General features: G+C 42.5%; 1 protein-coding gene across 3 annotated transcripts in view; it reads right to left on the reverse strand.

Annotated features, from left to right (window-relative positions):
- The window catches only part of lin9 (lin-9 DREAM MuvB core complex component), a 116,494-nt gene that overhangs the window by 28,445 nt on the left and 75,411 nt on the right, over window positions 1-12,638 (reverse strand). For 2 of the 3 annotated variants that reach the window (XM_087984165.1, XM_043687285.2), the window contains exons 5-9: window positions 10,799-10,932; window positions 10,576-10,701; window positions 4,920-5,077; window positions 4,153-4,286; window positions 1,807-1,926 (exon numbers count right to left, since the gene is read on the reverse strand). In XM_087984165.1, the coding sequence (XP_087840291.1) occupies window positions 1,807-1,926; window positions 4,153-4,286; window positions 4,920-5,077; window positions 10,576-10,701; window positions 10,799-10,932 (672 nt within the window). Of the gene's footprint in view, window positions 1-1,806; window positions 1,927-4,152; window positions 4,287-4,919; window positions 5,078-10,575; window positions 10,702-10,798; window positions 10,933-11,307; window positions 11,456-12,638 lie in introns of those variants that run through there. The other variant, XM_043687284.2, reaches the window with a different exon arrangement.

The raw sequence follows: 12,638 nt of genomic DNA on the forward strand, positions 1-12,638 counted from the left end.
ACTATGAACCTGCACTCCAAGGTGTCTTTGCTCAGCAACACTCCCTGGGACCTTACCATTAAGCCTAAGTGTATAAGTCCTGCTAAGATTTGCTTTCCCAAAATGCAGCACCTCACATTTATCTAAATTAAACTCCATCTGCCACTCCTCAGTCCATTGGCCTATCTGATCAAGATCCTGTTGTAATCTGAGGTAACCCTCTTCGCTGTCCACTACACCTCCAATTTTGGTGTCATCTGAAAACTTACTAAATATACCTATGTTCACATCCAAATTATTTACATAAATGAAGAAAAGCAGTGGACCCAGCACCAATTCTTGTGGTCACAGGCCTCCAGTCTGAAAAACAACCCTCCAACACCACCCTCTGTCTTCTACCTTTGAGCCAGTTCTATATCCAAATGGTTAGTTCTCCCTGTATTTCATGAGACCCAATCTTGCTAAGCAGTCTCCCATGGGGAACTTGTCGAACTCCTTATTTAAGTCCATATAAATCATGTTCACTGCTCTGCCCTCATCAATCCTCTTTGTTACTTCTTCAAAACACTCAATTAAGTTCGTAAGACGTGATTTCCCACACACAAAGCCATGCTAACTACCCCTATTCAGTCTTTGCCTTTCCAAATACATTAAATCCTGTCCCTCAGGATTCCTGCCAACAACTTGTCCACCACTGACGTCAGACTCACTGGTCTATAGTTCCCTGGCTTGTTCTAACCACCTTTCTTAAATAGTAGCACCACGTTAGCCAACCTCCAGTCTTCCAACACCTCACCTGTGAGGTATCGTTGATGTAAATATCTCAGCAAGGGGCCCAGAAATCACTTCTCTAGCTTCCCACAGAGTTTTAGGGTACATCTGATCAGGTCCTGGAGATTTATCCACTTTTGTGTGTTTCAAGACATCCAGCACTTCCTCCTCTGTAATATTGACATTTTCAAGATGTCACAATCTATTTCCCCACATTCTACATCTTCCATGTCCTTTTCCACAGTAAACATTGGTGCAAAATACTCGTTTAGTATCTTGCCCTCTGTCCTGCGGCTCCACACAGAGGCCGCCTTGCTGATCTTTGAGGGGAGAAAGTGAGGTCTGCAGATGCTGGAGATCAAAGTTGAAACTTTATTGCTGGAACAGCACAGCAGGTCAGGCAGCATCCAGGGAACAGGAGATTCGACGTTTCGGGCACAGGCCCTTCTTCCCTATTCTCTCCCCAGTCACCCTTTTGTCCTTAATGTATTTGTAAAAACCCTTTGGATTCTCTTTAACCCTATTTGCCAAAGCTATCTCATGTCCCCGTTTTGCCCTCCTGATTTCCTTCTTAAATTACTCCTACTGCCGTTATACTCTAAGGATTCTCTCGATCTATCCTGTCTATACCTAACATGTGCTTCCTCCTTTTTCTTAACCAAACCCTCAATTTCTTTGGTCATCCAGCATTCTCTATACCTACCAACTTTTCCTTTCACCCGAACAGGAATATACTTTGTCTGGATTCTCGTTATCTCATTTCTGAAGGCTTCCCATTTTCCAGCCGTCCCTTTATCTGCGAACATCTGTGCCCAATCAGCTTTGGAAAGTTCTTTCCTAATACCATCAAAATTAACCTTCCTCCAGTTTAGAACTTCAACTTTTAGATCCAGTCTATCCTTTTCCATCACTATGTTAAAATTAATAGCATTAATAGTTGCCCCAAAATGCTCCCCCACTGACACCAAGAGTAGGTCAAGTTTTGCACCTTCTCTCGTAGGTGCATTCACATACTGGATAGGATAGTAATAGCACAAAGTGAAAGATGCAACTTACTGTGATAGGAGACTGGGTGCTGGTAGTGTAAGGCAGCCGTGGTGGTGTCAAGTAATACCTGGAAGGTCGCTGCTTCTGAGCAAAGGCAGTGATAGGCATAGTTTCATGAGGCTCGTTGCTCTGAAAATGACAGCAAAAATGCATTAAAATTTTCAATGCGAGTAGAAGTGTGGAGTTTTCTAAAAACACATTCATACAGCAATGAATGAGTGCAGCAGTATAGATCACAACATAAATTAAAAAGTCGTGAGTTCAAATCCCCAGCATGATGAACGGAGTCATTAAATACAGGCAGTCCCCGGATTGTGACTGGGTCCCGTTCCTGAGTTTATTCACTTGTCAATTTGTAGACAATTGGAACATAATGCAGGACAATATAAAGCAGCTGTTCATTAGTATAGGAAATGTTTGCATGTCGGATATTTAAAATTACATCTGTGTGAGATTGTACTCTAAGTACGAGTGCTCGCAAGTTGGACGTTTGTAAATGGACGACCCCTATATTAGAAACTGGGCACACATTACAAAAAATAAAATGATCATGAGAAGCTCCTGGATTGTAGTTCAAAAACTCAATGGATTAACTCACATCTTTCAAAGAACGGAACCTGACACTTTTCTCTGGTCTTGGCCTACAAGCAATTCTGGTCCTATGCTATATATTCAACGTTTAAAGCTGCCTGCATGTCTGTGAGAGCCTGTACAAACAATTATTGAAGACCTCGCACCAGCTTTACAGCACTAGTTTGATCACAGCTGGAATGATGTGAACTGTTTGGATCCCCTTACAGATATACTGATAGGAGGCAGTCCAGAGAAAGGTGACTCGGTTCATCGCAGGTACAGGATGTGTCGAAATAAGAGATTCAGCTGGCAACAAGTAACTGTGCTCCAGTTTTTGGATGACAAAGGCCTTCTGCCTGCCAACAACAATATGATTGGCTCCCAGATAGCTGAACAGCTTGGGGATCGGAGAAGCTGTCAAGTCTCTGATCAGGAGTTAGTCTCTGTTCTCAGTGGAAAAAAACTTCAAGCTTGATCAAAATCATTTCATCTCTTTCCTTCAGCATTTGCTGCAAGCTGTGACCTTTCATTAGTAAGTCAGAGACCTTCATAATTGTGAACTAGTCACCTGGGTCTCCGACAAACCAGTGAAAAAAATTGAAGATCGATCGAGAAGTAGGGTTCTGAACAGCATGAAAATCATATCAAATCATATTATCAAGAATGATTGAATTACTTTCCCAATCTTTCTCTCTGCCTATTACACTCATTTTTTCCTGTATGTCTGTGTCTCTCTCTCTTTTTTCTGTATGGAGAGGGGGAGTTTATAAGAGGTCAAGAGTTTAAACTAGTAAAGTTATATGCAAACTCTTCATAATTGTTTACTGTAGTGTCTTTTTATTTGAGGTAAGTAGTAATTCTTGTTAAGTATATAAACCTGGTTGATTGTGGTCAGGTAACTTGGGGAATTTTGTGTACATTTAAAAAACTTGTAACTTTTGCGAAGGTTTTGAGAATAGTGGAGCTTGGTTTCCAGGACATTACCTCAATGAGGCATGGCAAAGTGTCAAAGGGGTTTAATGGTGGACTTGTATTTTTGTAGCCACGTGGTTTCTTTCAAAACACTATTAGAAAGAGACTTCCTGAAGAGTAATGGGAATCTTTTTACATTCTGAAAATTTACAAGTGAACAAAGTAAACATCATGCATTAGATCTCCAGATAGAAGATTCTGGATTTTTTCAGGCTTAGGCTAAACACCCATAAGGCCAGGGGGATTCTACTGAAATATGGCATTGAGGTAGATGATGAACTACCTCCTCCTGCTCCTGTTTTCCTATTACCTACATCTTTTCTACATCTCTCTAAAGCCTTCACATCTTTCCTGGAATGTTATAGGGCTGGACTGAAAATGATGGTCAGGTTTGAGGGGCTGAAAACTCTCTCTTGCTCTTACGTTCCTAGGAAGGATATGAAGGCTTTAGAGAGATGTAGAAAAGATGTAGGTAATAGGAAAACAGGAGCAGGAGGAGGCCATTCAAGCCTCCAGGGATGAGAGGTGGTTCCAGGGATGAGAACACATTTTAGTTCAGTAGGTTGGAAATGTCGGGGATTGTCCTCTTTGTAGACAGTTGATATACATGTAGCAAGAGGTGTTCAAAATTATCAGTAGTCTGAACTCAGCAGTCAGGGTAAAACTGCTCCCATTGGTTGTAGGATTTGAACCAGAGCATATTAATTTTTAGATAATTAAATAAAAGAAAGGGAAATGCAGGTAAAATCATTTAGCTTTGCCTCTCACAGTTGAGAATTGTGCACATAAAAACCACAGTTATTTACTTACAAGAACTTCATAATCAGGTACAGTGTGTGTTCCCAATCCCGTCCTGTCAAACGTGACTCGGTATGTGGCGTTAATAGTGTCAACAGCATCAATTTGTCCTGTAAACAGGCCGTCGTGGAAACCTCGAAGTCGTGCTAAAGAGTGGAGTGACAAAGTGGAGAAATGATGACAAACTTAACCAAAGTCTAACATGTTACTGAATGACAACTCATCATTTTAGATCTAGCAATCCAAGACCTACATCTGCACCTATGTTTTGTGATAAACTGTGGCTTTAGCAAGTTTCACATTCCAACTCTTGGGGGTCAGGACATTTCTCCTGAATTTCCTGATGAATGTATTAGTAACTGTCTTCTTCACAAACATCTCCAAGTCTATCCAATCAAATCCCTAACAACTTCTTTCAGGTTGAAAAAGCAAAGAAGTCTCAGCTTTTGGAGATCCCGGTGTTGGACTGGGGTGTACAAAGTTAAAAATCACACAACACCAGGTTATAGTCCAACAGGTTTTTTTGGAAGCACTAGCTTTCGGAGCACCGATCCTTCATCAGGTGGTTGTGATGAACCTGATGGAGCGGCGCTCCGAAAGCTAGTGCTTCCAAGTCTCAGCTTGTTCATGATCGGTATAACTCCTCAATTCTGACATCATTCTTAGACCCTCTTCTGTGCTTTTTGTAATATGGAGATTAGAGCCGTGCACAATAATTAGAGTGAAAGCAGTGGGGTGTGATCACAAAAAGCAGAATAATGCAGGGGTGACTGACTTACCGGTGACTTTTGTTCCTATGACTAGAGGTAATGGGATCTCATCTGGGAGGTCTTTGTACTGAGACAGCTCTGTCACCTTCCTCTGTTGCAGGAGTCTGATCTTCTGTCGTTTGTGTTGTAAGGCAGCCCGCTCTTCAGCGAAGAAAGCTGCCGAACAGCTGCAGCAGAGGAGAAAGGGTTACAATTGTCTGCCAGCTACACCTCCAACTCGCTGGCTGTAATCACCATGTACCGTTTTTTTATCCCCCTAGACCTTAGGAGCTCCCTTTATCAGAGGGAGCCCAGTGAGTCACATCACTACAATAAGGTAGTTCTGGATTAAGTTTTACAGAATCTTAGGTTAAACACCTGAGTCTGTACTGTTTTATGCTAGGTTTAGTAGGTGTGTATCTCTACGTCCTCATCTTTACTCTTCACTGACTGTGTTTCCCCTTCTGCTCTGATTTTGAAACTGCTGCTTATCAACATCACTGCAGGGAAGGAAAAGCAGCAAAAACAGGACAGAGGAAACTAGGTGAGTTAAATCAGTAACCTTTATCTCACAGTGTCTGCGTGCCCTGGTAAACAGCTGACAGAGACCGCTGAATGCTTGCAGGCTGTAACATATTTTCTGGGGTCCTGGGCTACACGAAGTTCCCCAGCTGCTGCTCTCCCACAGTGGGGGTGCAGTTTGTTGGATTAGCAAGGAGTAGTGCCGCCACCACACTTGGTCGACCTGCTCCAAGGCAGTTCAGCTCAGCCCCAGAAGTGAGCATGTGCCCATTTCCAACAGAATTGCATTGAATGAGGGAATGCTGGCTGAAATAGGGGACCCTGCAAATGGACAAATGAAAAGATCTACAAAAGGAACAACAGCAGCCCATCATATGCTTCCTTCTAGCTGGCTCTGGCTGTGCTTACATCCAGTTTTGGTCATCTTAAATGCCTCCTACATCTCCTCCATTCACACTCCCAACAATCAGAGCAAGAAGCCCACAAGCCTGAAATCTGATGTGTCCCACCCTGCCACTATCACACCAAGTCAAACTGCCAACAGTACAGCACAGAAGCAGGCCCTTCAGCCCATCATGTGTGCTCACCATGAAGCCATTCTAAACTAATCCCGATTCGGAGATGCCGGTGTTGGACTGGGGTGTACAAAGTTAAAAATCACACAACACCAGTTATAGTCCAACAGGTTTAATTGGAAGCACTAGCTTTCGGAGCGACGCTCCTTCATCAGGTGATTGTGGAGGCGATTCATCAGGCGATCGTAACACAGAATTTATAGCAAAAATTTGCAGTGTGATGTAACTGAAATTATACATTGAAGAATTGATTGTCTGTTAAGCCTTTCATCTGTTAGAAAACAGTGATAGTTTCACTTCTTTCATATGTAAATCACAAACCCTTTTTTTTAAAAAGTTGCATTCTCGGGTTAGCTGTTAACAATGGTGATAGCTAGACAATATGTTGAAGGTGTTAGCCCCCCCTGTGTTCTCTGTCTATGACCTGATGTTTAGATTGATTCCAATCTAAAAAGTGAAATAACAGAGTTTTACACAAACTTTTTTTTGGTACTTTCAGAGTTACATTGCACTTTGCTCAAAAACCACATCCATTCATGTCGAACTCTGAGCTCAAAAACTGCATGAATTTATGTAAAACTCTGTTATTTCACTTTTTAGATTGGAATCAATCTAAACATCAGGTCATAGACAGAGAACACAGGGGGGCTAACACCTTCAACATATTGTCTAGCTATCATTGTTAACAGCTAACCCGAGAATGCAACTTTTTAAAACAAAAAAGGTTTTGTGATTTACATATGAAAGAAGTGAAACTATCACTGTTTTCTAACAGATGAAAGGCTTAACAGACAATCAATTCTTCAATGTATAATTTCAGTTACATCACACTGCAAATTTTTGCTATAAATTCTGTGTTACGATCGAGCCCTCCACAATCACCTGATGAAGGAGCATCGCTCCCAAAGCTAGTGTGCTTCCAATTAAACCTGTTGGACTATAACCTGGTGTTGAGAGATTTTTAACTTTAAACTAATCCCAGCTGCCTGCACATGGTTCATATCCATCTATTCCCTGCCTTTTCTTGTGTCTGTCAAAATGCCTCTTTAATGTTACTATTGTATCTGATTCTACCACCTCTCCTGCCACCTCCACCCTCTGTGTAAAACTTGCCCTGCACATCTCCTTTAATCTTTACCAGTCTTACTTTAAACCTATGCCCTCTAATATTTGACATGTCCACCCTGGGAAAAAGACTCTGACTATCTACCCTATCCATGCCTCTCAATCTTATACACTTCTACCAGGTTGCCCATCAGCCTCTGGCATTCCAGTGAAAACAATCTGAGTTTGTCCAACCTCTCACTATAGCTAATACGCTCCAATCCAGGCAACATCCTGGTAAACCTCTTTTGCATCCTTTCCATAGCCATGTTGTGGTAACCAGAACTACATACATATCAGTACAAATGTGACCTAACTAAGAGTTTTATAATCACTGCAACATGACTTGGCAACCTTTGGCCCTCAATGGCCCGACTGATAAAGGTAAACATGCCAAACGCCTTCTTTATAACGTTATCCACTTGTGTTGCCACTTACAGGGAGCTATGGACTTGCACTCCAAGATCCCTCTACATAGTAATCATCCTAAGGGTCCTGTCATTTACTTTATACATACCTTTTGCATTTGATCTTCAAACATTTGCCCAGTCTAAGCTCCATCTGCCATTTCTTACCCAACTTTCCAACTGATCTAGATCCTGTTGTATCCTTTAAAAACCTTCCTCACTATCCACAACTCCAATTTTTCTGACATCTGCAAACTTACTAATCAGACCACTTTTATTTTCATCCAAATCATTTATATATATTACAAACAAAAGGTCCTGGTACCAATCCTCGTGGACCATCACCCCGCTAAAACTATCCTCTGTCTTCTGGGACCAAGCCAATTTTATATCCCGCTTGCCAACTCACTGTAGATTCCAGTCTACCATGATGGACCTTGTCAAATGCTTCAGTAAAGTCCATGTAGACAATATCCATTGCCCTACTCTCATCAATCATCATTGTCACTTTCTCTTCTTGTGTCCCTCAAGGATCTAACCTTGACCTCCCTGTGTGAAACCCCACAGACATTCAAAGGCACAGCATTTGTTTTCATATGTACGCTAATAATATCCAGTTACACTTCACTGCCACCACTCTTAACTCTTCTGCTTTGCTAAATTGTCAGACTGCTCATCTAAAATTCAGTATGGGATGACCAGAAATTTTCTCCAATTTAAATACTGGAAAGATGGACACCAATGTTTTCAGTTTCCAATCCCTAGCATTCAACCCAATCCTCTCCCAGACAGTATGCGACTAAACCAGACAATTATGGGTCATATCTCAGAACTTGAGATGAGCTCCTGATTACATATTCACACCACCACTGTGATCGGTCATCACCCACTTTACCCATCTCAGCTCCTCTATAACTGAAACCTTAAATGTTGCTTTTAGACTTGATAATATTAAACAGTTATAGCTGGTCTGCTATATCCTACCTTCTTTAAACTTGGTCATCAAAAGCTCTGCTGCCCCAATCTTAACTTGTATCAAACCCTGTTCCTCTAACACCCCTATCTTACTTGGTGGCTCAGTGGTTAGCACTGCTGCCTCACAGCGCCAGAGACCCAGGTTCGAATCCTGGAGTTTGCACATTTTCCCAGTGCCTGTGTGGGTTTCCTTCGGGTGCTCCGGTTTCCTCATAATCCAAACATGTGCAGGTCAGATGAATTGGCCAAGCTAAATTGCCCATAGTGTTCAGGAATGTGTAGGTTAGGTGCATTAGTCAGGGTAAATGTAGACTAATAGGGTAGGGAATGGGTTTAGGTGGGTTACTCTTTGGAGGGTAGGTGTGGACTTGTTAGGCCGAAGGGCTTGTTTCCACATTTTAGGGATTCTATTCTATTCTACAGACCTATATGGGCTCCCAGTCAGTCAATCAATGTCTTGCCTCACCATTCTGTCTTTATTCTTTCCTGGCTCACAACTTGACGATCTGCATTCAGGTCTTTGAGCATCCCTGCTATTCATTGCTCCACCAAAGTGGAGATACCTTCGTGTGCCTAGGGCCTGAGCTCTAAACTTCTCTCCCTAACCCCTCTTTAGGCAAGTCGTGATCAACTCACCCAACGCTTCCCCGTGTGGCTCAATGTCATACTTTGATTTATAATGTTCCTGTGAAGTGGCTACTGCACAATGTACATTATTACAGGGGTTATTATTGTACAGCAAATTGCTGCCTTTGTCTCTTAGCCTGCAATGCGGTCAATGAACACTGCAAACCAGATTCAACACTTGTTCAACTTCCTTACACAGTCAGAGATACTGTTTGGACAACGTTGCAGCTTGTTAGATCACTCCACAGGGGCAATGGGTCAGGACTGTGAAACAGGGGATGCAAGTAGGCCAGGCAGAAGTAGCAGGGTTACTTTCGCTGAAGCTACATCAGCAAACCAATTGGATGCTCAAACCCATCTAGCAGTTTTGGTAATGGGCTGAGAAGTGGCAGATGGAGTTTAATTCAGGTAAATGCCAGGTGCTGCATTTTGGGAAAGCAAATCTTAGCAGGACTTTTACACTTAATGGTAAGGTCCTAGGGAGTGTTGCTGAACAAAGAGACCTTGGAGTGCTCCTTGAAAGTGGAGTCACAGGTAGATAAGATAGTGAAGGCAGCGTTTGGTATGCTTCTGTTTATTAGTCAGAGTATTGAGTACAGGAGTTGGGAGGTCATGTTGCAGCTGTACAGGACATTGGTTAGGCCACTGTTGGAATATTGCATGCAATTCTGGTCTTCTTCCTATCGGAAAGATGTTGTGAAACTTGAAAGGGTTCAGAAAAGATTTACAAGGATGTTGCCAGGGTTGGAGGATTTGAGCTAAAGGGAGAGAGGCTGAACAGGCTGGGGCTGTTTTCCCTGGAGCGCGGAGGCCGAGAGGTGACCTTATAGAGGTTTATAAAATTATGAGGGGCATGGATAGGATAAATAGGCAGGGTCTTTTCCCTGGGGTCGGGGAGTCCAGAACTAGAGAGTATAGGTTTAGGGCGAGAGGGGAAAGATATAAAAAGAGAGACCTAAGGGGCAACTTTTTCACACAGAACATGGTACATGTATGGAATGAGGTGCCAGAGGATGTGGTGGAGGCTGGTACAATTGCAACATTTAAGAGGCATTTGGATGGGTATATGAATAGGAAGGGTTTGGAGGGATATGGGTCAGGTGCTGGCAGGTGGGACTAGATTGGGTTGGGATATCTGGTCGGCAAGGACGGGTTGGACTGAAGGGTCTGTTTCCATGCTGTACATCTCTATGGCTATGACTTAGGCAGCTGCCCAGAGATAAATTCACAATGGGACCATGACGATGTGGTTGTGCTGGTGTTGGACTGGGGTGGACCAAAGTCAAAAGTCTCATGACCAGGTTATAGTCCAACAGGTTTATGTGAAATCGCAAGCTTTCGGAGGTCTGCTTGGGGCTTGTGATTCCAAATAAACCTGTTGGACTATTAGCTGGTGCTGTGAGACTTCTGAGATGGACTTGGGTCTTGAGTTCTGAAGCTGTGTGCTTGTGTTATCACTCTCCTCGCTACACTTACCGTCGGGGCTTTCCCATTAGCCTCCGGATTTTGCCCCACTCGACTCTGGTCAGTTTCCTAGTTTTTAGGTTTGGGAAGGACTCTTTCAGGCACACGCAGAAATCATTATCGCCCTCAAAAAGTGGCCTAAGAAACAGAATGGATTAGAATCTGCACACAAGGGATAGAGAAAGAAATGCACAACTTGCAGAATTAAATATCAGGCAAGTCAGATGAAACATACTTATCGATATTTGAGTAAAACCACTCGTAGATACACCACTTGTGGGCCTTGGGAAGTTTCAGCAAGTTCCTCAGGCGCAAACCAATCTTCTGGGCGACCTTCTTATCAGGCGTTGCCATGGTTGCAGAATATTTCTGACAAGAGATCAAGTTTATTGAAAATAGAAAAGATATGCACATTTAAAAAACAAAATGATGTTTAAAAAGACTGAATTTGAATGTTTTAAGTTTTGATGAGGAAACAGCAAAATTCCAGACATTATGTTGGGGGGAGGGGTTTTGCTTACACTGACTTGTTACACGTGTGTCAAAGCCAACCCACAGTAATAGAGCGAAAACCTTTTGACTTTACAAACACCGTGAGGAATGTGTTTGGACAGCCTTGGCTCCATTTCTAAATAGGCAAGAATCAAAAACCCAGAAGACCAAAGTGTGGCAAGGTCAGAAGCTTTCGGATGACTGGTGTAGGGAGAAACTGAAAAACATCACTGTTGTTGAAAGAGCTGCTACCTGTTGAAGCAGAAATCAGCAGTTTTAGATTGCATCTAAATCTTGGGCCAGGAGAAGTTTCAGGACCAATTCCAGTCTGAGCCAGGTCAGGAGCATTTCCAGGGCCAGGGCCAAGGCCAACCCTGGTCTAGAGTGTTTGAGGTTAACACTCAGTCCTGTACTGAAAGACAAATGTCACTATTTAGCATCAACTTCCTCAGACATGAGGAGAATAAGTATTTCAGTAACTTGCTCACAATTGTCTTCAGGAGTAAAAATGCAACCTTCAGAGTAAAACTAGTGTGTTACTGTATAATAGAGTTTCAGGGTTCTGGGCTTCATCCGTATGTAATACAGCCAGTTCCTTAGGGTAAACAGCAGCAAAGAGGACATCACAGGTAACTGCAGTCAACTATCTGGAAAGAAATCTTCTTGTCTCCCAATAACAATCCAGGTGTTTGTTGAGTAAGTTCAGTCTTTTTGCCCCACTACTGTTTTAGAAAATTCATTTCAAGATCACAGTACACTCCAAATTCTCCCAGTGCTAAGGCTAGGCTTGCCATTTTAAGCCATGTCCTGTTATCATAATTCAATTTACTGCTCTATTTGGTCATGTTATATACTGAAGCAAATTCTCTGCTCAGTCACTCCCTTTGAAGACTGAAAGCACCAGGTGTCTTTGGCGTTTGTTGGTGTGAGGTCATTTTCAAGCTCCTCCCAGAAATATTTATTGACATGATTCAGTGAGAACAAGACAGCACTCAATCTGTTACAACCAGCACTTTACATTTGGCTTAGGAACAACATCCTTGGTTCTACCTCGTATGATTTTGGAGTTATTCTCATTTTATCTGGTTGGAGTGGTTTTCACAAGTGCAAAGTAGGCAGGAGAGACTTCCCCGACAAAGAATAAAGTGAGTTGCTGGAGGCTTAACATGGACCATCAGGCTGCTCTGGCCGATGTTACAGCTGCTCGCAAGCCTGTCTTTTAGTCAGAGATCATACACACTGCAGACAAACTTTTATCCTGTGAACTTTTCTAACAAAGCTCTTCACATCAGCCAATCATAAAACAAAAAAAAAAGAAAGAATTGCAGATGCTGGAAATCAGAAACAAAAACAAAAATTGTTGGAAAAGCTCAGCAGGTCCAGCAGCATCTGTGGTGAGAAATCAGAGTTAACGTTTTGGGTCCAATGACCCTTCCTCAGAACTGATAGTAACTAGGAACAAGTTTTTTTTTCATGCAGACGATAAGGTGGGGGAGAGGGGGTAGAGAGTAAACGATGGGTGAAAATAGAGCCAAGAAAAGAGAAGAACAGTCAGACAGATAAAGGAGCGGATAACCATCAGC

This window comes from Chiloscyllium plagiosum, unplaced genomic scaffold (assembly GCF_037043375.1).
Source record: "Chiloscyllium plagiosum isolate Xiang-an unplaced genomic scaffold, Cpla_swu_hap1 HiC_scaffold_3, whole genome shotgun sequence".
NCBI classification, from domain to species: domain Eukaryota; kingdom Metazoa; phylum Chordata; class Chondrichthyes; order Orectolobiformes; family Hemiscylliidae; genus Chiloscyllium; species Chiloscyllium plagiosum.